General features: G+C 39.1%; 1 protein-coding gene and 1 pseudogene across 1 annotated transcript in view; one reads left to right on the forward strand and one right to left on the reverse strand.

The window, feature by feature from the left end:
- Positions 1-2,877: 2,877 nt before the first annotated feature.
- Positions 2,878-2,995, reverse strand: LOC129407757 (5S ribosomal RNA; annotated as a pseudogene).
- A 3,811-nt stretch (positions 2,996-6,806) lies between these two features.
- Positions 6,807-25,614, forward strand: part of emilin1a (elastin microfibril interfacer 1a) — a 59,985-nt gene continuing 41,177 nt past the window's right edge. Inside the window, exon 1 of the mRNA XM_020917310.2 lies at positions 6,807-7,093. Within this exon, the coding sequence (XP_020772969.2) occupies positions 6,975-7,093 (119 nt within the window). The 5' untranslated portion in view covers positions 6,807-6,974. The remainder of the gene's footprint in view (positions 7,094-25,614) is intronic.

Below are 25,614 nucleotides of genomic sequence, written 5' to 3' on the forward strand. Positions count from 1 at the left end.
TTTGTAATTATGTGGTGACATGCAGCTTTATGATTATGAGAAAAGTGTAAAAAAAAAGTCTGTAAAAGTCCAGTATTACGAAATTTAACGTTTGTGAGCTCTAAGCCATGTTACAACGTTATTACCTCATCAAAAACATACCTGGAGTTGCCTTTTGTTTCATTCACACATGTTTGAGTAATCCTTTGTCTAAAACTCCAAAATTGAAAATGCTCTGTTCCAACTTGTTATGTCATGAAGCTGTAGTTTTCAAGTTAACAACTACCTTTTAACGTTTGTTCAGTAGAGATTGGCAATTCCAGGGCTGAAATTATCCAGATGAGTCTACTGAAGGTGTATGGAGTTTAAAAACACAGTGGACCACTTCCTGTATTAGAAGAACTCACTCTAAATATGCAGGATTTGTGTTAAACATGTGTGAATGAAACAAAATACAACTCCAGGTATGCTTTGGATGAGGAAACATTATAATATAGATCAGAAAATTGAATATAGGCCCTTTAAAATGTAATCATCATGTCATTGGTGTCTGTATTATTTTAAAGGAGACACATAAGTTGACTTTTATGAGCTTTTCACCATGTTATAATGGTTTTGTGATTGATTCTTGAATCCTGTATTATCCTGCATTTAAGACTAAGTGCTTCCTGTTTTCACCAACCCCCTATCTCCACCCACATCTCTTAATTTATATGTGTAAGTATGTCTATTACTAAATAGCAGGGAAAAAAATAAAATCTTTTTTAAGAATTAATAATAATAAACAATTTTTGTTTTTGTCCAGTAATATCTGAAATTACTTACAGGTGCTGCTGCAGTTGCTTGTCTTCTTGGAGATCTTATTGCTTTGCGTACATTATTCCAAAGTATGGCATTAAACTTTTCAGTCTCCATAGAAACAAGAAAGTCAATTTACAGGGGAGATGTACAAAGAGGTGATTCCACTCACAATATGTATGCATGTTTTTAAAGGTATTTTTGAGCAACAAAAACACCCTAAATTAAATAAATGCATCTTATATAAGTTTAATACCATATTGTGGAACATTAAAGTTATGCAGTGCACTTTTAAGTTTTTTTTTCTAACAGTGCCTACACTTGTATATACAATAGAGAAGAGCATTTGAGCTGCATGCCATAGACAGAAACACAATTTAAATCAGGAACCAGGAAACAACTGATAAAACCCCAGAGACATTTTCCAGGGTCTGTTCTAGCCAATAGTTTACTCACATGGCCTCAGCTGTGTTCGGTGTCCAAAAAAAGAGGAATCATTTGGGCAGTTATTCCGGAAATTTCCAAAAAACAACAAGATCCTCCTGGCTCAGAGATGCAACAGGTGCCTGAGGAAGGCCCAGGAAATACCAGATCAGAGCCTCCCTAACCAAGTCTGTCTGCAGGGTGGGGCAATGTACTGTATCTCTTTCAGTGGACAGATTTTATGTTCTCTCATTCTCTCTACAACCACTTCCTTCCTTGATTATTAGCTACAATAACACACTCTAATGCTAAGGAAGAGACCACAGTTACTGCCACCAGGTCATAGGTGATATTGTTGGGTCTTATGTTAATGCAAAATGGAGTCCTGTAAGCTTTAAGTCATGTTAGAATGTTACCTCATCAAAAACATACCTAGAGCTGTGTTTTGTTTCATTCACACATCTTTGAGTAATCCTTTATTATTAGTCTGTCTACATCTCCAAACTGTTATGAAGTGGTAGTTTTCAAGTTAAAGGGACAGTCCAGAATTTTGGACATAGGACTTCATTTCCTAGTGAGCCAGAACCAGAGGGACTGGGGAACAAGAAATCACCTGTAATGAAATAAATGCAAGATAAATAAGGATTACGTCGTACAGTGGAGCATAAGGCAATAACTTCTCCATGGAAACATCCCATCAGGAAAGTTACATCATGCACCTTTAATAAAGCAGGGGTTGCAGATCCACCCCAGGGTAACTGTGTCTACTTTGCAACTTACTTTTATAAATTAAAGCAATGTGAAACCACTTTGAATGTAAAAATATTCAGTACAACAATGTAATGCAATGTAATGAATTGGATTTATATAGCACTTTTTTTCTAAACAAACACTTCCAGAGACCAGCGGTTTTTCCCCAGACCTCAAAATATATAACCTAGTGTATATATGTGTACAATATTTAAGGAGTTAATAACAATGTTTTTGTAGAAGACTATAAAATCCAATAATGAGGTGGTGTACCAGGGAAACACACAAGGAGAGTTGTTAATTCTTTGGAAGTGTGTCACAAACCAAGAAACCTTATAAACCTTATAAAAAGCCATTACTGCACTTGTATTTTACCCCCATAATTTGAACCCTCAACACTATTGGCACGCTGGTGTTTATGTCACCGTGATAATGTCCCTTCACTATCACAAGTGCAAATAAATACAGCGCGGTCCTGGCTCTCTGTCTGTTGCGGAGGTGGGACTCCAGAGACCCCATTTCTAAACCATTATAGTCATTATGCCAGGTTCTTATCGCAGAGGATGTTTGTGCAAGACGTGGGGCAGAGGAAGATGATGGCGCTGCTTTGGTTTCAAATAATGATGAATGAGAAAGAAACAATGAATCAAAATTACAATTACAAGTTTTATCATTGCATTTATACAGCGCCTTTCAAGACACCCAAAGCGCTTTACAGTTCATTGTTCATTCTCTAAACACTCAGTGGTGGTAAGCTACTACTGTAGCCACAGCTGCCCTGGAGCAGACCGACACAAATGAGGCTGCCAATCTGTGCCATCGGCCCCTCCAACCACCACCGTCACTCACACACACCACTTTCATACTAGGCAATGTGGGTGAAGTGTCTAGCCTAAGGACACAACAACAGTTTTTGCCACTGGTGCCCCACTGTGGCACCTGGAATTTCCAGCGGTCTCCCATCCAAGTACTACACAGGCCCGGTCTTGCTTAGCTTCTGAGATCTGACGGGATCAGGCTTTGACAAGCCGGTATACCCACAAATTTGTCGCTGCAAGCGTAAAATATGGCTTGTATTCTAATGCCCATTGAATCTCTCAGTAATTTTATTGTTATTGTCCATAGCAAAATCACTTAAGTAGGTGGGTTAAAGGTACTTGTCTCCATGGAGATGTTTCTGCTTTGTTTAGAATATTTCAAACAATCTTAAAATAAGTGTTTTTAACCATAAATTACTAGATAACTACACAAAATAAGTTCTAAATAATGCCATAATGCGGAATAGTCCATGCAAAGCAATGCCATCTCCATATAGACAAGCAGGGAGCAGAGGCAGTGCTACCATTAGGCAAATGTAGGCGGCTGCCTAGAGCCCCCAGACCTGGAGGGGCCCTCAACCAATTGCCTCAGAGCAATTAGATTTTCTCTCAATATGACATTAAATGCGAGTAGTTTACTTTTAAACAATAATCATAAGAAAAAAAATCATATGTAATGGATGTAAACAAAATGTAGTTGTATTAGCAAAAAAAAAAAAAAAAAACTACTTTCAGCACTGGTTATCTAGTAGGCGACCGAACTAATAAGACAAGTTTCCAGTCCACCCTAATTCAAATAAACAGAGATGTGCGTGTCTCAAGAACAAAGAGGAAAAAACAGACGACAAATATATATTAAAAAACAAAACAAAACAAAACAAAAACAAAACAGTGCATTATAGTGAGGGCCCAAAACTCAAGTTTGCCTAGGGCCCCCAAATTGCTAACTCCGCCACTGGCAGGGGGCACGCGAAGTAGATACAAAATGATGTTTGGCTTCCCATCCAAGAGATTTCAGTTGAAGCTGAATCTGTTAGCACAGAACTGGTCATAAGTGGCCAGTTTGCAGCTGTCTTATTTACAAAGTAAAGTTTAGGAATTGTTGAGCTGAGCAGGTGGGAGCATTTAGATTTGATGGAGTCGTAGACATTGTGTTGTAATGTGCCCACATAAGAGAGACTGCACATTATATGAGAAATCACACTGAGAAAAGTCCAGTGAAAGTAACACGTGTGAAAAAAAAGAGTTGCATATTTGACAAAACCTCTCACTGTTCTCAGATCTGTCAAACTTTAAACCTCTTCTCTAACCGACTTGTCTCTGTTGTTGTGGGTCTGACCGATGAATTTTCAGTGTTTAAAGGTGCATTATGTAACTTTCTGGTGGAGGATCCGGAGGAAATGCTTTTCTCCATATCGATGTTATTGCTTTGTCTGGATTGTTTCACAGTATGGTATTAAACCTTTCTAACTTCATGGAGACCAAACCAGACCAAGGTACAGGTCAGATCTGTGGGGAGGCAACCCCACTCACAATCAGAATGTCTGTTTTTTTAGTTGTTTTTGAGCTATAAAACCACCTGTACTTGAATAAATGTAAGATTGAGCTGTTTAATGTCATACTGTGGAACATTCCAGACAGAGCAGTAGCATAGCAGGTTATAGACCCCTGAATGGTGGACATTCTTGCAAATACATTTCATAATACAGTGTAAAGAGCACAGTGAGTAGTTTTTTCCTGACTTTTAAAGCAGAGAAACACCTGGTTGACAGATGACATGGAATTTACTTCTATTGTGTAACATTTCTGGCACAGAGTTTGCCACATTGCCACTTTCTTGTCTCCATAGAGATGTTATTGCTAGTACTTTGAATGACTTTGTGTATGAATTGTGCTATAAAAATAAACTTGCCTTGCATGTGAATGTTACACAGTGACATTAAACTTATTTATTTCCAAACAAGTGACACAGCCAGGCCAAACTATAGGTCAGGTCGGTGAAGCGGCGATCCTTGTACACAGTATATAAACATCTTTTATAATGTATGAGATTTTTTTATAATTTGTAATTGAATAAGCAAGATGGATATGTTTAATGCCAAACTGTGGAATACAAGCAGGTGGCGAACCCTCCAACAGAAAATAACATAATGCACCTTTAACTGTGCACTTCAACAGTTAAAGGTGCTGTATTATGCAAAAGGGACTCTTGTGAGCTTTAAGTCATGTTACAGTGCTGTTACCTCCTCGACAACATAACTGGATTTGTGTTTTGTTTCATTCTCACATATTTGAGTAACCCTTTCTTGGTCTGTTTCAGAGGTGGGGACTTGAGCCACTATTTTTAGGACTTGAGACTTGACTTGATAAAAAGGACTACGACTTGGGACTCGACTTGGACTTGAGGCCTGTGACTTGTGAAGAGTTGAGAAGCACTTTTAAATCTGAATTCTTTCTATTCTGACTGTAATGATTCACACTAAGATCTTGTCAAGACATTTAAAAAAGAAAAAATAACTAAATTAATTTCTACAACTCTTATATACTCTACAAATAATCATAAATATACTATGAGTTTTTTTTAAAGTACAATTTAGTTTAAAGGTCATACAAATTGCAATCTAAGCTATGTTTGGTACTTTGGTTTAAAGACTTGAAATGACTTGAAGCTCAAAGCAGACGACTTGGACTTGACTTAGACTTATGGGCCAGTGACTCGAGACTCGACTTGAACTTGCCTATATTTGACTTGGGCCTTGACTTGGACTTGAGGTTAAAGATTTGAGACTTGCAAAACAAAGACTTGGTTCCACCTCTGGGCTGTTTACATCTCCAAAGCTCAAAATGCTCAGTTCCACATATCTTTTACATTTAGTTCAGTAGAGATTGGCAATTCCAGGGCTAAAATCATCCAAATGATTCTAGAATGGTAAATGGACACATTTTTCTAAAGTGCTTTTCCACCTTCAAGACACTCAAAGCACTTTACAACAAGGAACCACTCACCCATTCACACACCAGTGTATGCAGACACTGGTGTGTGAATGGGTGAGTGGTTCAAGGTGGGTTAAGTGTCTTGCCCAAGGACACAACAAAAGCATTCATCTGTGAGAGCTGGAATCACACCAGCCAACCTGTGGGTCAGTGCATCTGACTGCTCAACCTGTGATGTTTTTTTATGTTGAGAGCTGGATTAGAACCGCCAACCTTCAGATCAGTGGGTGAATGCTCTACCAGCTGAGCTACTGCTGGCCAGTATATGGAGTTTAAAACCACAGTGAAGCACTTCCTATATTAGCAAATGACATCACAAGGTGGAACAGAGTGTTTTCTGTTTGAGAGAGGAACTCAGCCTGGATTTGTCTGTTAAACAAGTGTGAATGAAACAAAACACATCTCCAAGTATGTTTGTGGTGAGGAAACATAAAGATAGATCAGAAAACAGCATCATACGGGCCCTTAATTATGGGCATGGAATCAGGTATTAGGTATTATACTTGGGTCTGCATTCACATTCATTCCTTCTCTATCTCTTGTGGTTTATTTTCCTGTATCCTCTTTCCTCTTGAATTGCATCCATAGTTTTGGCAGACTTCTTATTTAGTTATGACTCCCCAAACATCCTGTGCATGTCAAAATCAGGGCAACATTGCATTTTGTTCATACTTCAACTTAATCATTATGAAAACAAACCTTTCGAATTTTTTCTTGTTGTCCATTCTGGTCTTAATTCACATATTATTACAAGAAACTCCCCTCTTTTTATGACATTTAAATTTTACGCACTTTGGACGGTGTTTTTGCTAAAATTACTCTGGCAACTCAACAATAGCTTACAGTGCCAACGAGCTTTCAATTGAATGGGGCTGAATGAGCTGAGAAACACATACGCACACACACACACACACACACACATGCACGCACACTTACGTACGTACACAGAGGAGGAGGGGGCGCGCGCAGGGGGGCTTGGTTGGGCATGGGCTTCTTTCACTCTGACAGAAAACTTTCCAGCTCCTGCTTCACTCCCGTAACAGCCCTCGAAGTGCGCACGTCACGTCTCATCGCGTCCACTGCGCTTTTACGCCCGACATGCACTTGCCATAACGCCCTCGGGATTTTATTTGCACTGTTTTTGGAATATTTTATCTATTTCGGACCAAATGAGAAGTTAATTTGAGAAGAGATCGGAGAGTCCACGTGAGGATGGAGACGTTGCTTTACCTGTTGGTCCTCACGTTCGCCCGAGGGTGCTGGGGTCTGGGATACACCGACACCGGAGTCCAAAGCTACCAAACTGGACAGCGTGCTGCGAGTCGCCACAGGTAACGAGACACGCACGCACGCACGAGGACAGCACGCACACAGAGAGCACGTGTGGAGTGTTTACGCAGAGGGACACGTTATTTTTAGTGACGTGCGCCACTTTTAAAGTAAATTGCATTGTTTTTATTGGGAAGGAAACGTGCTATGAACCATTTTAGGTTTTTATGAAGATGTGTCGTAACTCAACTGACCTGGTCTGATGGTCTGGAGGCTCACAGAGGGTCACGGTGGGGTTTGTTGGGGTCATTATTGAGAAATGCCAAGCAGAGAGGACTTGGACGGTTGAATACGTTCATCCCAGATCACTATTTATAGGCAATATTAGTCTCTAAAAGGCCAAGTTATAGTCTACAGTACGGTTATCGTTCACATAATTTATAAAGAATACGACAATTTTACCTTTGTTATGCAATTACAGACTGCATAAATGTATAACAAAGGTAAAATTGTAGTTTTAGTATCATATAAACTACTGTTAATTCATTCATTTGGGAAATATGGTTGAACAGAACTGACCATTGCTTGTTTGCCTAGTAAAGACACTTCCTTAGTCCTTGTGAAAGACATCAGTTTCTCAATCTGAAGATCAACGGTAACACAATGTTTTTTTCCTAGAACTTCACTTTTGAATGAATGTCCATGTTTCTTGCATCATCTATTTTAGGCAATTAGGTCAGTCCCGTTGACCTGACCTTTTTCACTCATATTCAGTCATAGTGTAGCCCTGGTTTGCTCCTCATTTAGACCTTGTTTAGTCCTAGTTTAGTCATGATTTAGCCCTGGTTTAGTCTTAGTCCTTTTCAGATACACTGGTGTGATGTTAAGAATGACTCATTTACAGTATCCCAGGCTAAGGTTCATGTTAATTTACAGTCCCCCATTGTGGCATCTGGGTTGCCCCGTGACTGATCTCCATGGAGAAGGATGTGGTGGTGTTTATACTAACTCCTGCTCGCCTCTGTGTTGTTCTACAGTGGCTAATGTGCGCTAGCCGATGTCAGTTTACAAATGGACTGCAGCTGCATATAGTTAACTGAGCCTCCACTCAGCTCTAATAACAAGGCATCTCTACATTCACCATAGTCCAAGCTACATAATGCACTACCTGTTCAGAAGTCTTAAAGATTCTCAAGCTGTGGTCCACTGGCTTCTTAAGGTGGTGTGGTAGAGTCTGTAGTTCACGTTTTTACAGTAATTTGGATTTTATTGCCATTTAGTCCAAAAGTAAAGCTATGTAATGCAACTTTTCTGGTCTACCGTTTTCTATTATTATTGCTTTGCCTGGGATATTTCACAGTATGGCATTAAAAATACAGTATTTATCTTTATTTAATTACAACAGTTTTTATTGCCAAGAAAGACCTTGAAAAACATGTATCCACTCAGGGCGGGGTTGCCTCTCCACAGATCTGACCTCTAACTTGATCTAGTGGTGATTTAGATAGATAAGTTTAATACCATAATGTGAACGATTCTAGGCAAAGCAATAACATCTCCATGGAGACAAGCAAGTGGTGAACTCAGTTGTGTTTTGTTTCATTCACATGTTAAACACACAAATCCTGTATATTTAGGCTGAGTTCTTCTCTCAAACAGAAAACACTCTTATCATGTCATGTGGTCATACAGGAAGTTCTCCACTGTGTTTTTAAACTTTTAAGCCACTTAAAAGGTAGCTGTTAACTTAAAAACTACTGCTTCATGACATTGCAAGGTGAAACAGAGTATTTTGATCTTTGGAGATGTAGACAGGCTAATTATGCATTGTTACTCAAACGTGTGAATGAAACTAAACACAACTCCAGCTATGTTTTTGAGGAGGTAACAACATTATAACATGGCGTAAAGCTCACAAGAATCCATTTTGCATAATAAAGGACCTTTAATGCATGGTTTAAACCTAGTTTAGTTCTGGTTTCGATCTTTTACATTTCACCCCTGTTTAGTCCTGCCTTATACTCTTGGTGTAGCCCAGGTTCCAGCTGATTTAGTCTGTATTTGTTCAATACAAATGATTTAGTCTGTAATATTGGATATTATATGGATATTTTAACTCCCTGAAGGCTACTTGTAAAGGTTTGATGTGAGTCACAGTTTATTTTTACAGTGCAGTAGTGGTAACGGATGACAACAGCAGCTAATGTTCTGCAGAAGTCTGAGTAAAAGTTGACAGAGTACAGGAAATGATAAGTTCTTATGAATGAGTGGTGAGCGTGGATGACTCAGGGGCCCCGGTTCAAGAGAAAGGCTATCAGGGATTACACATATTTACTGTTATAGGGCCCTTACCCAAGAACTATGTGGGGCCTGGACTCCTTAGCTGCTCTGCCATCTGCTTTTAAGCAGCCAAAAAACATAAAAACATGCCAGTGCTGGAAGATATAAGTGTGTTCAGTGTCATAATACCTGAAGCACCTGGGCTATTTCCAAGGAAACACTGAACTTGGCGTTCAATAAGTGTTTTGAAGTTACCATAATTTTTAAGACATATTTTCAATAACAGCTGTTAACAAAAGATGTAGAGAAACAGATTTGATATTAAAGTATTTGGGAAGTTATTTGTTTATTTCTTTTGTCACAGTTCTTTGTAAAAATTTACTAAACTCAACACAAAAACATGTTTAGTATAAAGGTGCACTGTGTAACCTTTTCTAGTGGAGGGTAGTGGATCTACCTGTTTGTCTTCATGGAGATATTACTGATTTGCTGTGATTATTCCACATTATGAAAATAAACATGGTAATCACCAGACGTGGAGACTTGTAAGTCGTGACTTGGACTTGAGACAGACTTGAGTCACTATTTTTAGGACTTGAGACTTGACTTGATAAAATGGACTCAGGACTTGACTTGGACTTGAAGCTCAATGACTTAGGACTTGACTTGGACTTGAGGCCTGTGACTTGAGAAGACTTGATGTTTCTTCTAAAAAAATATGTTTTTAGAAAATGCTTTTCTCTTCGCAGTTAATAATGTGGTGATTAATTTTACAGGAACAAACTGGAACATGTCCCTCCCACTTCTCTTTGGTACTTTGGATGGAACTGAAGTACTGTGATACTCAAATGTACTACAGTAATATACAGTAATGTACACTACAATAAAGTAATATACAGTACAACACAGTAAAACAGAGGGAACCACAAAGAACTTGAGCCTTCCATTTCAGTGCAAATACATGACAAAATAACTGTAATTAAGCACTTTTAAATCTACCTTCTCAGATTTTGTCAAGACATTTAAAAAGAAAAACTGTCCATTTCTAAAACTCTTATGTAAATACTTACATATAAATATAAGTACAATTTAGTTTAAATTTGGTACTTTGGTTTAAAGACTTGAAATGGCTTGAGGCTCAAAGCAGATGACTTGAAGTTGATTTGGACTTATGGACCAGTGACTCGAGACTCGTCTTGAACTTGCCTGTATTTGACTTGGGACTTGACTCGGACTTGAGGTCAAAGACTTGAGACTTACTTGAGACTTGCAAAACGACAACTTGGTCCCACCTCTGGTAATCACAGTGGAGACAGGTTAATGATCAAATCTATGGAGAAGAACGCCTGCACGTGGTAAGAATGAATATTTATGATATTTTTGAGCAATAAAACACCTGTAATTGAACACATGCAATGGAGATATGTTTAATGCCCTACTGTGGAACATTCCAGGCAAAAAATAATTGCTGAATACCAAACTAAGTGAACATAACCATTAAAGTACATTTATTTTTGTTGAGTAATTAACTATCACAACCAAACACATGTACTCAATTGTATAACCGCCACTTTGAAGATGATGAAAAAGCCAGGAAACCATTTGCATCAGAGTTTAATTAGAAGTCAGTGGTGAATGAAAACATCATGGTGGTAGACTGGCTGCTAATATTGTGTTTAAGCTTGCACATGTATGTTTTTACTGTGGCTCTGTTGCCCCTGACTGTGTTATTAGCATGTAATTGAGCCACAGCCTGAGGGACCTCTCTGGATGACCCCCAACCACCCCACACACTCACACACACACACACACACACACTCACACACACTCACACAGCTAAATGAAAAAGAAAGTTTACTGTTTAACATCTGGCCTGCCCTGAATATATTCACTTAAGCCTGATTTTAGCACTATACCCCAGATACAGACAGTTGTACAACAACTAAATCATTGTTGTAATGCTGTTGGTGCTTGGATATGTTATAATACTAACAGAGACATACTTTTACTTCACAACCTTCTTTCCTGAGCATTGAGGAGACTACATTTTAAGGAATTTTCCTTCATGTTAATATAGAAGCTACCAATATTTGTAACTATCATGCCATCCACCAACTCAGTTTAACTCCATCTCAGATTAGTGGAATTGTCCATTCAGTAATATCCAGTTGAATGACCCGAACTTGAAAAAAAAAAAAAGCAAAGAATAGTCAAAGGATTTAACTCTGCTTTGTATAACTTTAAAATAGGTTATGTAAGTCCTTTTAAAGTAAATCTGAAATTTGAATATGGCACCTTCTTTTTTCCAAGGAGATGTTAATGCTTTCCTTGAATGTTCCATAGTCTGACACAGGGATGTAACAATAACCGAAATATCGCGATATCTTATCGTCAATATTCTCACAATAATGTTGTGGACCATCACAATATATCGAATTACAAGTCTTTGCTTAAATTAAGAGTTATGGTGCAGCAATAGCTAAAAAAAAAACAGAGGGAACTACATAGACCATGATCCTTTGCTCCTTTTCAGCGCAAACTACATGAAGAAATAACAGTTCTAAGCGCTTTTAAGTCTTAGTTCTTTGGATAAAGTCTTGTCAAGGCAATTTAAGAGGAAAAAGTAGCATATTAACAGTTTCACAAAATATCGCAATAAATATCGTACTGTGAGATGCATATTGTGAAAGTATTGTACAAAAGAATGTGGAATTGTTTGTAATTCCACAAAACAGATGATCCCACACCCAATATCGTCGGATGTGTGTTTCTAACAATGAGGTATTATTTAAGAGAAATCTCAGCGGAGTTGAGTGAATCTACCCTGGTTTAGTCACTGGTGTTGATTGAGTTATCCTGGTTTAGTCCGCTGTTCATAGATCGTAACACCTAGTTCGGATATATGGTTCCGTTGAGCATTTAGTACCTGCCTTTAGTCTGGTTTTAGGCCTGGGTTTAGTCCTGGCCTCTAAGTGTAATCCTAGTGAATTTAGACCTGCACTCTAAGCTTCCTCTTTGTGTTACGATACTTGGATTTAGTTCCAACTTTGGTGTTAGGTCACTATGTGTTTAGGAACCATAGGATATTATAACTTGCAAAAATCACAAGTTTTATGCTGTAACGCTAGAGATGGGAATGGCCACATCGCGACTTCGTGATCTAAGCACACGTGCTATGAGTTTAGTCTGGTTTATAGTCCTGTTTAAGACCTGGTTTAGTCCTGGTTTTAGTCCTGGTTTAGCCTGGTTTAGTCCTGGTTTAGTCCTGGTCTTGACTTCTATGGGCTTATGAGTCACTTAGTTCTCATGCATGACTATAGTTCTATTAAGTAACCTGGTTCCGAAAAACAACCTGGATGGATTCATAGCTACCGAGTTTCAAGACACTTAGGTAACACAATAGGTTGCAGATGAAGCTGTATTCATCCACAGTGACATGTAAAAATGTTTTATCAGATGTATTCTTTATTCAGTTAAGTTTGTGGGGTCTCTAATGAAGCTCTGAGCTCGTACAGGTACGTTCTTAGTGGTCTCACACACAGAGCTGTTATTCTGCTCCAGAGTGTGTGTATTATGAACCGTGCGCACTCACTTGCATAGTTTCCTCTGTCTATTTTAGACCTAGTACATTGAATTATAAGGTGTTCACAGCCGTGTCTAGTAGTCTCACTCCGGAGTAACTTAGGTAGCTGGGTTTTAAGGTTGGGTCGCCTGGAGATATGCTATCTGAGTACCTCTGGTTTGCGATTCCCTGCTGTTTCTGGTCATCATCACTCTATCATCCTCTAATCGTCTGCTGCTTCTGGTTGTCCGGGACTCCGGTAGGCTTATAGGACGAACTCACTGCAGTCATTTACTATGGCTGGAGTGTAATATCAGAGCCTGTGGTTCTCGAGGCCCTACTGGCTTGTGGGGAACGGGAGCACGTGGGGGTTATGAACAGTAACGACTTATGGTTTTAAGAGATGGTGGGAATGATAAGACGCAGCTACGTATAGACAGCTGAGAGATTGAAGGAGGAGTCAGTTACCGGTTTGGGATGCGGTACCTAATGGATGAGTATAACGAAGCCAGAAAAGATGAGGAGTGTATAGGGTATCTGAGATGAGAGGACAACGTGAAGAACATATTAAGTCGACACGCTGTAAGCCTTGAGTTGGATAGGACCAGGAGATGAATGAAGAGAGTGAAGTATGATAGGAGGACGCACTGGGAATGAGGAGAGTTTAAAAGACGCATGAGTACATATTATAGAGTAACTGAGAGATAAAAGAGAGAGAAAGAGGAGAAAAGAGAGAGGGAGAGAGAGTTAAAGAGAGAGAATACGAGTGGATAGTTAAGGTCCTGTTTAGTGACGCATGATGAGAGATGAGAGGGAGAGAGAAAGAGAGAGTACCTGAGAGATAATAGTATGGAAACCGGTGAATGGTGTTACCACTCGCACGTGATAAATGATGCAGAAAGAAACTGGAGAGATTAACGGCACTGGTTCTGATGAGCTCTGGGATGTAGGTGCCGGGATGAAAAGCAGTGAGTTGAGGAGACGATGGTATTGTATAGGAGAGAGACGATATCCGTTAGATGAAGTATCTCGGGTTGATGTAACGATAACACGAGAGAGCGTAGATGAAAAGTATCAGAGGATAACCGAGACTAGAGAGAGAGAGAGGACTTGAGGAGCCATGGGTGATGAGAGGGAGGTGGGAGAGGAACGAAATGAAGTAGCGGAGAACCACAGAGACTCAAAAGTATAGAAGCTCACTTGAGAGATAAGAGAGAGAGAGAGCGAGAGAATACCTAAAGATAAGAAGTCTATAAGGAGAACACAAAACTTTCGATCAGTATCCCTGAGCACACATAAAGGATGACTGAGAGGGAATGCACATGAAGTACCTATGATGATTAAGTATAGTAGATGAGATACTAGAAGTTAAACATGTGAGAACAGATACGACTACATATGCAAGAAAGATATGAAACATAGTATAGATAAGAGAGGCAGAGATGAGAGAATATTACGACAATGAATCCATATAGAGCTGTGGAACATTCCAGACAGCAGTTACATATGCTAGAAACAAGCAGGGTGACGGACCCCAGTGAGAGACGAGAGAGAGAAAGAGAGATACAGATGCAGGCAACGGGATGAGATGTAACCTGAGAGACAAAAGAGAAGACGAAGCAACGCTCTTTGAGAATGAATGTATAGTGTCATTTGTAGAGTCGAGTAGGATCAGGGTGTATAAAATGTTTATGCTATAGAGATAATTAGATAACTTATTGATGACGCAAGGATACGCATATAATTATTTATTAGAGGAAAACGCAAGAGAAACGATGATATCTGTAGTCGAGATGGGAGTGCTGACCTCGAGTTAACGAAAGAGATGAGGGGCTTGTGGTGATAAAGGTACGAGCCAGCGACGAGAAGAAGCACATGGCGTGTACGCGCAAGATGAGATCAGAGCGACAAGGGCGCGTGGACCAACAGGAGTGGGTGGATGTCCAGTACAAGACGCATGAGGATCGCACGGGGATACGCAAAGTAAATGTATTGATCTAGAAACTTGGATGAGAAGGTCATGAGGAGTATTGTAGAAGTTTGTTGGTTAGGTTGTGGTGTCAACGAGAGGGATAAGGAAGAGATGAAGAATGATGTAGTAGTAACGCAGAAGATGGAAGGGAGTGCTATGGGAACGTCGCGGCAAATTCTGATGGTAAAAAAGATGTAGAGCATCATCATGGTGTCTGAACAATCGGAGGAGCGGTCAAATGAAGATAGTAGCACAAGAAGAGAACAAGAGGTCAAGAGAAGAGAGTGGAGCTGGAAGTGAAGATAGTAAGATATGACTTGATAGATTAGGGGAGTAGGATTTATGACGGAATACACAGGAGATGAGAGATGGAGAAGATAGAGAAGTTACAGACAGAGGAGTGGGAGGAGGTCAGACTTGTGGAGGAGGACTGAGAATGATATGAATGCGCACAAGCTGTGACATCGGATAATTTCAGGACATAAGTATCGAAAAGAGGTCCTGAGAGTGACGGGGAAACATGTTATTGCCACAATATAAGAAGCAATCCCAATGTTAGTCCATCTGGGAGTTCGCGAAACGCAGACAGCGCAGGGTAATGTGCTCTCGAGAGAAGATTAGACGTTAGGCAAGAAGAGCTCATGCATAAATCCATGGAAATACGACTTACATTCCAATACAATCACAATTAGCTTCACAAAAATAGTAGAGGAAAGAAAGACTAGTATAATAGATGTTATTGGAATTCCAAGGTATCAGATTAATGGGAACGTATCATAGAGACTGTAACAACATCCCAAAGGAAATTCTTGGCCAGAGAAGAATGAGATATAAAAGATCAATTATAAATTAAATACCATATGCTAGACAGAAACTCTATGTAAGTAGACAAACATGTAGAAGATAAGAGTACTATTACATAGAGTATATAATCATTGATATACTGAGCGCAATGAGGAACATGTCATGCTTTTCCAAACTTTAATATTGTCTTCTTTTTTGCCCAAAAAACATGCCATCTTACTGTTAAAGGTGAGCTATTCGTGTAAACTTTCTTATTCGTCAATATATTAGAAGCCCTTTATGTTATTTAGTATATGAACCTTTATCTACTGCTGTAAAGCATAGTTATTGTAGGAGGTAAGTGTACTGCCTTGTACATCATGTTATCGTGGCTTAATTTATGTTTTGCTACACTGTTAATCAGTCAACACGCGCTTTATTATAATTCATTCATATTCTGGCGCTGTTCCGATGACAAACAACTGAAACCACTAGGACGCACGAACTGTACTATGAGTTCCGCTGTCTCCGTGGAGAGGAGGTCGGCACCAGTAAAGTAGAATCATCATAAGCATTTCATAGGTTACACTCCCTTATGAGCAACGAAAAAGTGAGAGTCAATAAATGGAAACGCTGCTAAAAAGGTACATCGCGAATGTCAACGACTATTGTACTACCGCCTGTATTACTGTCACTTGGTTGTCCTATTGACGCATTGTCTCCTGCATGTGTCCTGCTGCAATTAGTTTGAAATAATTCAGTCCATGGAGAACCAACAAATTGGGTCCTAGACTTGAAAGCACACAGAAGAAATAGAGTTTGTAGTCTCGCAGCGAGACACTCTTTGTTGGGCTGGCTGAATGGCGGAAAGGTTGGTGTGGAGAAACGAGCTTCAACGGGAACGGGAGCAAAGAGTGTTTGAGTCACTTTGACAGAAAATACCTTTTTCTCGACGATAGAAGTACAGTTGCAATGGATGGCGCTCGGTATGGTAGAGATACAACCAACCAAAGAACTACGCTTGTGTTCCCTGGATTCTATATCCAACAGACACTAGTGTCAAGACGTAACCAATTGTCGTTTACAACATTGAGTGCCCTAACCTCGAATTTGCCTCTCAGGTGGCTGCAGCTGAAGAGAGCAAGCTTCGATCGACTCAAGATAGACATATATATACAGATTATGGGATGACACATATCATTAAAATATATGTACATTGCGAGCAGGTATCTACCATAATGGTTGGCTCATGCACGGAAGTGAGAGCACATGTATAGGAGATTATTCGTACATGTTAATCGTTTAATAGATAGGTGGTGATCACAAGCTAGATCGAGATTATACCAATGGATTAGTGACTGTGCTGTGTTATGTATGAAGTAAATGGAGAGTTGGTTTCGGCCAGAACACTATTTCTCTTGAGTTACTGTTTCCTGTACTAGCATTATTTTGTAGCTAATAGTGCTACAGTTTTTGTTTGTCATTGTTTCTGAGGAATGGAAGTGCATAAACTCATTTATGCACACAGTTGGAACATTTTCACTATTTTGCATGATTAAAATATTATCGCTTGATAGTTTCCATGATGGATATCTTTCGTCATCAAATATAGTCCTGACTTTAATCGCATGCTCTTATTAGTATCACAACCATCATTTACCGCTTATCTTTTTAAAGTATTATTAACTGTAATCGAAATCAAATTTGAAATAACTCATTCGATCATCTCAGACTTTTGACCTTCGGAATGAAATGTCCAGTCTCATCTCTGTGATCGTCTGGAGTTATTATAAAATATATGCATTATTCCGTACTCGCCAAAAAGGGTGACCCTATGTGTTGTCATCAAAGATGATCGTTATATCATGGGTACTTTGTTCAAACGATCTTCTATAATGATTCTCACTTAATGTCCAATTTCCTATTTCTGGCTGGTGTGTACTCATCTTCTTTGCATCGAGCGACTTCTCGTTTGGGTCCCCAAGAGAATAGTCAGCTAGGTTCGGCGTGACAGACAATAGCAAATGCGACTCTTTAAAAAGTTTCCACAGCAACTGGACTGTCACAAGACTTTAAACCTGCTAACCGTTCTTCCAAGCAATCTCGCGTCCTCAAGGGAAGGATCGAGTAAACAGAATTGAGGCACGTTCGCCACCAACTGGAATGGTCTAGCTCGAGAGCAGAGACATAGTGAGCTCCAGTTGTCTCCTAGCGCCTTCTACATACGCTTGCCATAATGATACACCCCAATCGCCTAGACTTAATTCTGAGACAAACATTACAATACAATAGTCACCATCAATGATCTTTTCATGATTAAAGAGAACAGCACAGTTCATCTGAGTCTTGCAGTGAGCTGCTACTCAGCAGAACAAGACGACACCTCTAAGCTACTAGCAGTCTCCAATTGGTTAAGAGGAGAGCATGATATAATACAAAAAAGATATCTGTTAGGATTGGCATAGCACCCTAATGGGGGTGACCGAGCAAATGGAGCACAGAACCTCACGTGAAGCTCGCTCCAATTCCTGTGTAACATGAGAAAATTAGCTCTATGTCAATTGGTTTTCTTGTCTGTGTAGTCATTTATAGGATGCCGATTATTAATACCGACGCTGCATACTTTTATTTGTTGCTCTCGACCTGCCATGATTGATACAGCCTGTACGCACAAATGTAATGTGCATGACGATGGAATTTTACAGAGGGGTGGTAGAGAGACCAGACTTCAAATCAAGAATGTTTTAACTGCTTTTTAGCAAGAAAAATAAAGACTCCTAAAATATGTTGATACCAATATTGGCAAGTCCTGTTTGTCCTCTCTGTACACAGTATTATGCATCTTGTCTTCTAAGATAGAATATGAAGCACCAGCTCATGCAAGTCTAACATGTGATGAGTCTGCAGAGGAAGTTATGCTATCCTCTCCCAGTGTACCAACTCCACTGAATGGAGACGTGCAAATTGATCTCTTTTATAGAGATATACTCTGTATCAGGGTACACACAAATGTCTAGAGCCTTATGAGATCAATCACTATCTGATCAGTACTGCGATATCCCTTTGAATATTAGGCTCGTCTACCGCATCGCATTGTACCTCTAAAGCGACGCGAAGCACATACTAATATTATCTTACAACATTACTACTGACCCCTTTGTGTGCACTTAAGCTTCATTATTTGGAGACAGTAGTGGATGCTATAATGTGCCTATTAGTCATGTGTATGTTGTACGATATAGCAGATAACAGCTGTGCCTGTATATGTTGTGCTCCTGCGAGGTGTCATGCGATGTAGAACAAAACCTAAGTGTGAGCGTGTAAAGATCCTGGGATGCGCCGTCAGGCTGATTGGCGCGATATCAAGACAGACATGTGAGAAGCTATGTGATAGAGAGTCCCATGGCCCACTACCCTCTTTATGAGCCAGTCCTAGTCACAACACACAACCATATTTGAATTATTTATATTATTATTAGTTGCTTGTTTGGTAGAACGCAGGAGTAAGTTAGAAGTAAACTGCTAAAAAGTCCAACAGCCAATAAGTAATCAAAGTCAGTAGTAATCAGTTCTCTCAGTAACTACCGTCATTAACGGCCAATTTTTAACGCTAGTTAAGGTATATTTTAGTCTCTCACTCTGGCCGCTACGTGTTTCTCCAACTAGAGTAGTATGTTGTTTTCAAGTTAAAGCGTTACCAATATTAGTTATTTTTCGTTTATCACCACCGTGTAAGACTTAGGACAATTCCAGGGCTGAAATTATCACATGATCTATAAAAGGGTGTAAAAAGGATATGTAAAGAGCACTAGTAATTCCAGTATGCAATTTTACAAAAGAAACTGATTTATGGAACAAAATTAAGAGCGGAAAAGTATAAAAATAGCTGACAGCAAACTATATGTAGATGAGAACCAAAAATAGGAGCAGACGCGCCAGACAACGAGCAAGTTTACATGAGAGAACAGACTAACGCTCAGTCGTTATTCAATGCTAAGTATGATGGAATTGAGAGCAGAGTGAGTTGATGTAGGAGCTTCCTCATATCCCGATATTTATCACGTTCCAGTGGATACAGATAGTAGTAAGTAGTGTTGGAAGTAAAGTAGCGTGTGCACTAATTGGAATGTTGTAGTTATGTACAGATTTTATAAGTTGTAGCAGAATTAAATAGTAAGCGGCAGCAAGTACGTATGGTAGTTGCTAATGATGTATATGTCATAGTAGGTGAGGTGAGAGTAAGAGATAAGATCAAGTATAGTCACGCTAACGTTTCAGATAGATATGTTTTGAGTTACGGTGAAAACACCCTAATAGATATGGATAGCTACAAGAGTCAGGTAGTACTATTGATAGTAATGTATAGGCAGTAGTGGTAGAAGTTAGAAGTAGCAAGCAGTAATGGCAGTGGGTAGTAGTAAGTAGTCAGTAGCAGCAGCAGCAGTAGACGTATAGTTAGGATGAAGGACGCACTCTAGAGATATGGCTTAAAGCATAGGTATTGAAGTCAGTAGCACCGCTCCATCAATTGCCCTAAATATTTTGAGGGAGAGTTCTTTGGCCCGTAGCAGCGGCGTGCCCTTGTGACATGTGTTTGAACCCCATTGATCTGTTTTGACAGATGTGTGAAGTATTCCATAAGTGGTAAAGGCTGTGCGACGCGCTTGGGGCTTTAGACTGGGTTCATGTAGAGCTCTATGACACATCTCCTGCCAAAATGTCTGCCCCGTGTACTGGCTGACCGGTCACTCAGCTGTGGACAGATACAGAGAGAATTAGAGGTGAGATGTTTGGAAACTCAAGCGTACGGGTTTGTTATGGTTCCTTTGAGCTTGGACAGTCACGGGGAGCAGAGACTTGGATGGCTAGGTAATCGACATTTTAATGAGGCTGAAGGAACTGCAATTTTTATCATTAGCGTGTCTGTTTGAGAGATTTGGAAGCTACTGGAGATGTGCTTCATTTTAAGGCTGTGCACTTAATCAAATTTTTATTGAGACAGAGATTCAATCATTACTAATTGTCCATGATACTGGGGTCTGTTTGATCTAGAGTTACAGCTAATTCACTGTCAGTAAAAGTATGTGGTTTGGAGCAGAGTTCAGACTTTGAAGGAAGAAATTTGACTTCTTTTTGTGTTTAATGACTATTATTAAATGGATAATGTTATGTAATATGTTTTGTATTCAACTCTAAAGTTGTACTGTGTAATTTTTCTGGTACACCTGCGTTGTTGTTTTTTTTGGAATGTTCAACAAAAAGGCATTTTATTTGACTGTCTTCACAGAGATAAGCAGGCCACATCACCAGGCCAGGTCAGATCTGTAGAAATCGGTGTCTTATTCCTCCATTCATTTTTCAATATAAAACCAAAAATAAGGAAATGAAAAAGCAACAATTTTCTTCATTATTTGTCTTCAAAACCAAAATGAAAAAACAATTTGTTTTTTCTCAGTTTTTGATTTTGTGTTTAAATGAATAATAATGATGGTTTGCCGTTTCTATGACTTAAACTGCGATGCTGGACTTTTGCGGTGCATACAGCCTGAACTAGGACTGAACCAGGACTAAACCTTTTTCAATCCTGGTCTGGTCCCAGTCTCAGTCTTGGATCTCAGTCCTGGTCTGGTCCCGGTCTGGTCCCAGTCTCAGTCCTGGTTCAGTCCTGGTTCAGTCCGGCATCGCAGTTTAAGTCACAGAAACATGATTCATTTAAACACAAAATTGAAAACTGAAAAAACAAATCTTTATCCCTATTTTCATTTTGGTTTTGGAGACAAATAATGAAGAAAATAGTTGTTTTTTGTTTTATTTTGAAAAACGAATGAAAGAATGATTGAGAAGAAGTGGACCCAGTCACAGAAATAATGCAAATTTTTTTGTTTAATCGTAGGTGTTTTGACAAATAAAAACACTTGTGATTGAATAAATGATTGAATAAATACAAGATATATATATATATATATATATATATATATATATATATATATATATATATATATATTTATATATTTATGCTCTACTGTGGAACATGTCAGGCAAAGCAGTAATATCACCATGGAGAGAAGTAGATGAGAGACCCTCTACCTCCACTTTGATATCTTAATTCGGATAAACACATTCTAGTTTTGCATGCTTCATTTGACTGGCAGTTGCTTGTGTGACCTGCTTTCTTATACTTTGTACACAGAAAAGGACCTATACAAATGTAGCTGTACAGAGGTCATTGTCGTCATACTTGATTAAGTGATTTCTTTTTCATAGTTGGATGCCTTTCTGAATATAACTTAGACTGGAGAAATTGCAAATTATGGGGAATGGGATTTGTGAGAACGCATATTTCATTGTGTGACTTTGGAATAGTCTGTCTCTGCATGAAGTCACTCTCGGGGTCTTTTAGCGGCCAGGGTCTAGTCACCTGAATTTATAGCCTTTCTTATAAACTATATGACCCATAGTATATTGTCTGAGCTTGTCATTGTTGCATTGGCGCCTCCAGTCTCTTCTGTCTTTAAACACATTTTTTACACACTCCCTGACGTCCCTGTCCTGGACCCCTCCAGCCTTAAACCACTGTGTAAACTGTAGCTGATTGTTTAGGCAGCTCGCAAAGATAAACGTACTCTGTCCCTGATACTTGCATTTACTTTAGTCCCTCAGTCCTGATGCTAGACCAGATTTTCAAATTCCTTAACAGTGAGTGAACATGGAACCTGTATTGACAAATATAATCACATTTTCTGCTTATTTCTTATGTGTATTGGGAAACTGGCCGTGCATGGAAAAAAAAATAAAAAATCGAAGAACTGCTGTTGCTTCTCTGAGCCTGAGTCCATTTTTAATTGTCATTGGTTAAATCTGTCTGTCAATCAAAGCAAGATGAGACTAGGCCTGTCACATAATTACTATATCGATTTATGAATGTATGTTAGTATATGTCAGATGAAACCAAAACTTTAAGGGGGAGTATTTATTTTGGTACTTTTTCTTTGTACGAGTTGGAAAGTTTCTGTTATTTTTCTGTATCCTTTTAGAATTGCTTTCATGGGGTAATCCTGCATTAGGGTTATTGTGTGAGATAAACTAGTTTCAGTGTTATCATTTATCATATATATTATCTTCAGCAATGATTTGCACTTCAAAATTTAATATTGTGACAGGTCTAGATCAGTAATGGCTGAGCTATATAGTCTAGAGCAGACATGTCAAACTCAGGCCCGGGGGCCAAATTTTTCCTGAAATATAATTATATTTGGTCTGTGAGATCAGATCAAATATGTATTAGAATTGGCCCGCCGGCTACAGGTAGACTATAGAGACATTATTTATTTAATTTTTTTTTATTATTTTATATTATACTTGTTCTGGATTCAATGTTTAAGCAAACCTATTATATGCAGATTTTGTTGAAATTTTTCAATAAATATTTAGTCTGGCCCACAACTTCAGACCCCAGTTTTTAATTTTGGCTCTGTGAATTTGAGTTTGACACCCCTGGTCTAGAGTCTAGATAACTTGTGTCTGTGTTTGAGCAGAGCTGCAATAACAGAAAAGCTTTGAATATGGCCATGACATTTTACTCAATGTTGGAAAAATGTATTCTGCTTCCTATTGAACAAAATCCTGGACTGTCTTCATTAAAGGTACACTTTTTAACTGGTGGAGGGTCTGTCATCTGGTTTTCTCCATAAAGATGTTTTTACCTGGCCTGTTCGACAGTAGCATTAAGCATAGCTATCTTAGACTTATTCATTTATACATGCTTTTATAGCTTTAAAAAAAACAACTGAATCTTTACTGTGGTTGCCTTTGCACAGATTTAACCTGAAATTTGACCTGATGGAGACAGATGCCATACTGTGGAACATTTCAGGCAAAGCAATTACATCTCTACACCAGAAAAAGTTACACAGTGCTCCGTAGGGACAACTTAAACCTGATAATTTTCTGTTCTTCAAAGGGCTTTGCGTCTCCAGCCTTTTATGGAAATCAGTGTCCTGGTCGTAACTGTACAGATTTATAAGAGGTTTAATAGGGAGCCCAAAACAATACAATCTTATTATATTTCTTCTTTATTGCGACAGTGGCCCCATTGAGGTACTATTTTGAGTTGAGAGACAATATTCTGTGAAATTATCTAAACAATTTATCTAAAGAAGGGTTTTACGATGCAATGCACTCTGGGAAGTATAAGGCAATTAGTGTACAAAGGCTGGGAGTGGAGTGGCCCTCTTTTCCCACATTAACATTAGCATATATAAGGAGATTTGTTTACGACCCTAATTAGCAAAATACGCAAAACCGGATGGAGAGATGGAGTGGAGTTGGGAAAGGGCCAAGCCTCGGTCAACAAGAGAGTAAGCCTGCTTCAGTCTGAATGGGACAGTGTGCTTGTGGACACTATGGTGTATAGTGTGTTAAGGAGTAAATATTCTATTAAGTCTATTGAAATGTATATGTTTGAAGATCATTGGTGGTAAAACTGTCGACTTCAAGGAGGTGGCTAGTATCAACAACTATGGGCCGTAAAAGGGGTATAAGGAAGTAGAGTTGGTAGACATCCAAAAATACTAAATAATTGTATAAAGAAGGCGGTGATACTGATGGTAAACTTAAAGAGCCCATATTACACAATTTTCTATGTTCTAATGTTGTTTTGTCATCACAAACATACCTGGAGTTGTGTTTTGTTTCATTCACACATGTTTAACACACTAATCCCTCATATTTAGCTTCTTCTCTCAAACAGGAAAAACTCTGTTCCACCTTGTGACATCATGTAGCATATTTTTTTCATGGTTTGGGTGGTCCTGCGACTTATACTCCGATGTGTCTTATATATTAAAATTTTCACACTGACAGCTGTGAGAGGATGCTCTAGGTTTGTGTGCCAGTATCTGCTACTCCTATTACTCCTGTACCACTGTCACTTCACTCGACTGCGCATGTCTCCTACAGAAAGAGCCACTGTCCTGCTGCAAGTAGTGAAGTATTTAGCCGAAAACTGTAATTGAGCGGCTGAAAGAAAGTTTGGAGTGAGCGAGAAACTTGTGAGGGACTGGCGGAAAGTGGGGATGGAGAACACAGCTTCACAGGAACCGGGAGGATGCGTCATGCAACTTTCCTGGAAGTCATTGGATGGATCGACAAAGCCCGGACTTCAGTGACAAACTGAAACTATCCTGTCGAGATTCAGAAAAGCCAGAATAGTTCTAACTGGAACTGATGCTGAGTCTGACGACAGCTACACAGAAGAGGAAGTGGAGCTCTGTTTGCCTCCAGAGGTCGCAGAGTTGCTTAGAAGTGACACAGAGGATGAAGAATTCAATGGATTTAGTGATTTGGAGTGAGTTTGGTAAACTTATGTTGTTTATGCTATAACTATGTGAATAACTGTTCATATGTTACGTTAACATACCAGACGCTTATTCAGCCTGTTGTCCTTTGTTCTATTGTTATTAGTATAACTTGCCTTTCAAGATGAAATGTTGGTTCCTGGTCTCTGATTTTATAAAATAAATTTCCCCCAAAAAGTGTGACTTATAGTCCGGTGCGACTTATAGTCCGAAAAATATGGTAGTAAAACCTGCAACTGAATAAATGCACAACACATGAAGTTCTGGAGTATGAAGTTTATTTGCTTTTGTGAAAATATTTAGTACAATGCACAACACAGAAATAATGAAATCAAGTACTTATGTGCTGGACAACAACACAAACCGTGGGACCACGTGACTCGTACAGTAGAAGTATTTATCAGGGGAGAGCCTGGTGGAAGGGAACGCCCGGGTGTGCCCTGTTTGTTGGCCTGTTTCCGCTGTGAAGCTGTAGTGGAAGTTTGGGACAGAGGCGTGACAAAGGCCAGCTAAAACTCTATTTATTGTTTTATTACAGAGCAGATCATGGGCAGCTGTAACTACACTAATACTGAGCAGTGGTGGACAAAGTATTCAAGTACAAATACTGGAGCAAAAATAACTAAGTAA

This window comes from Boleophthalmus pectinirostris, unplaced genomic scaffold, assembly GCF_026225935.1.
Source record: "Boleophthalmus pectinirostris isolate CB_2022bp ecotype Guang Dong unplaced genomic scaffold, ASM2622593v1 HiC_scaffold_13, whole genome shotgun sequence".
Lineage (NCBI taxonomy): Eukaryota > Metazoa > Chordata > Actinopteri > Gobiiformes > Gobiidae > Boleophthalmus > Boleophthalmus pectinirostris.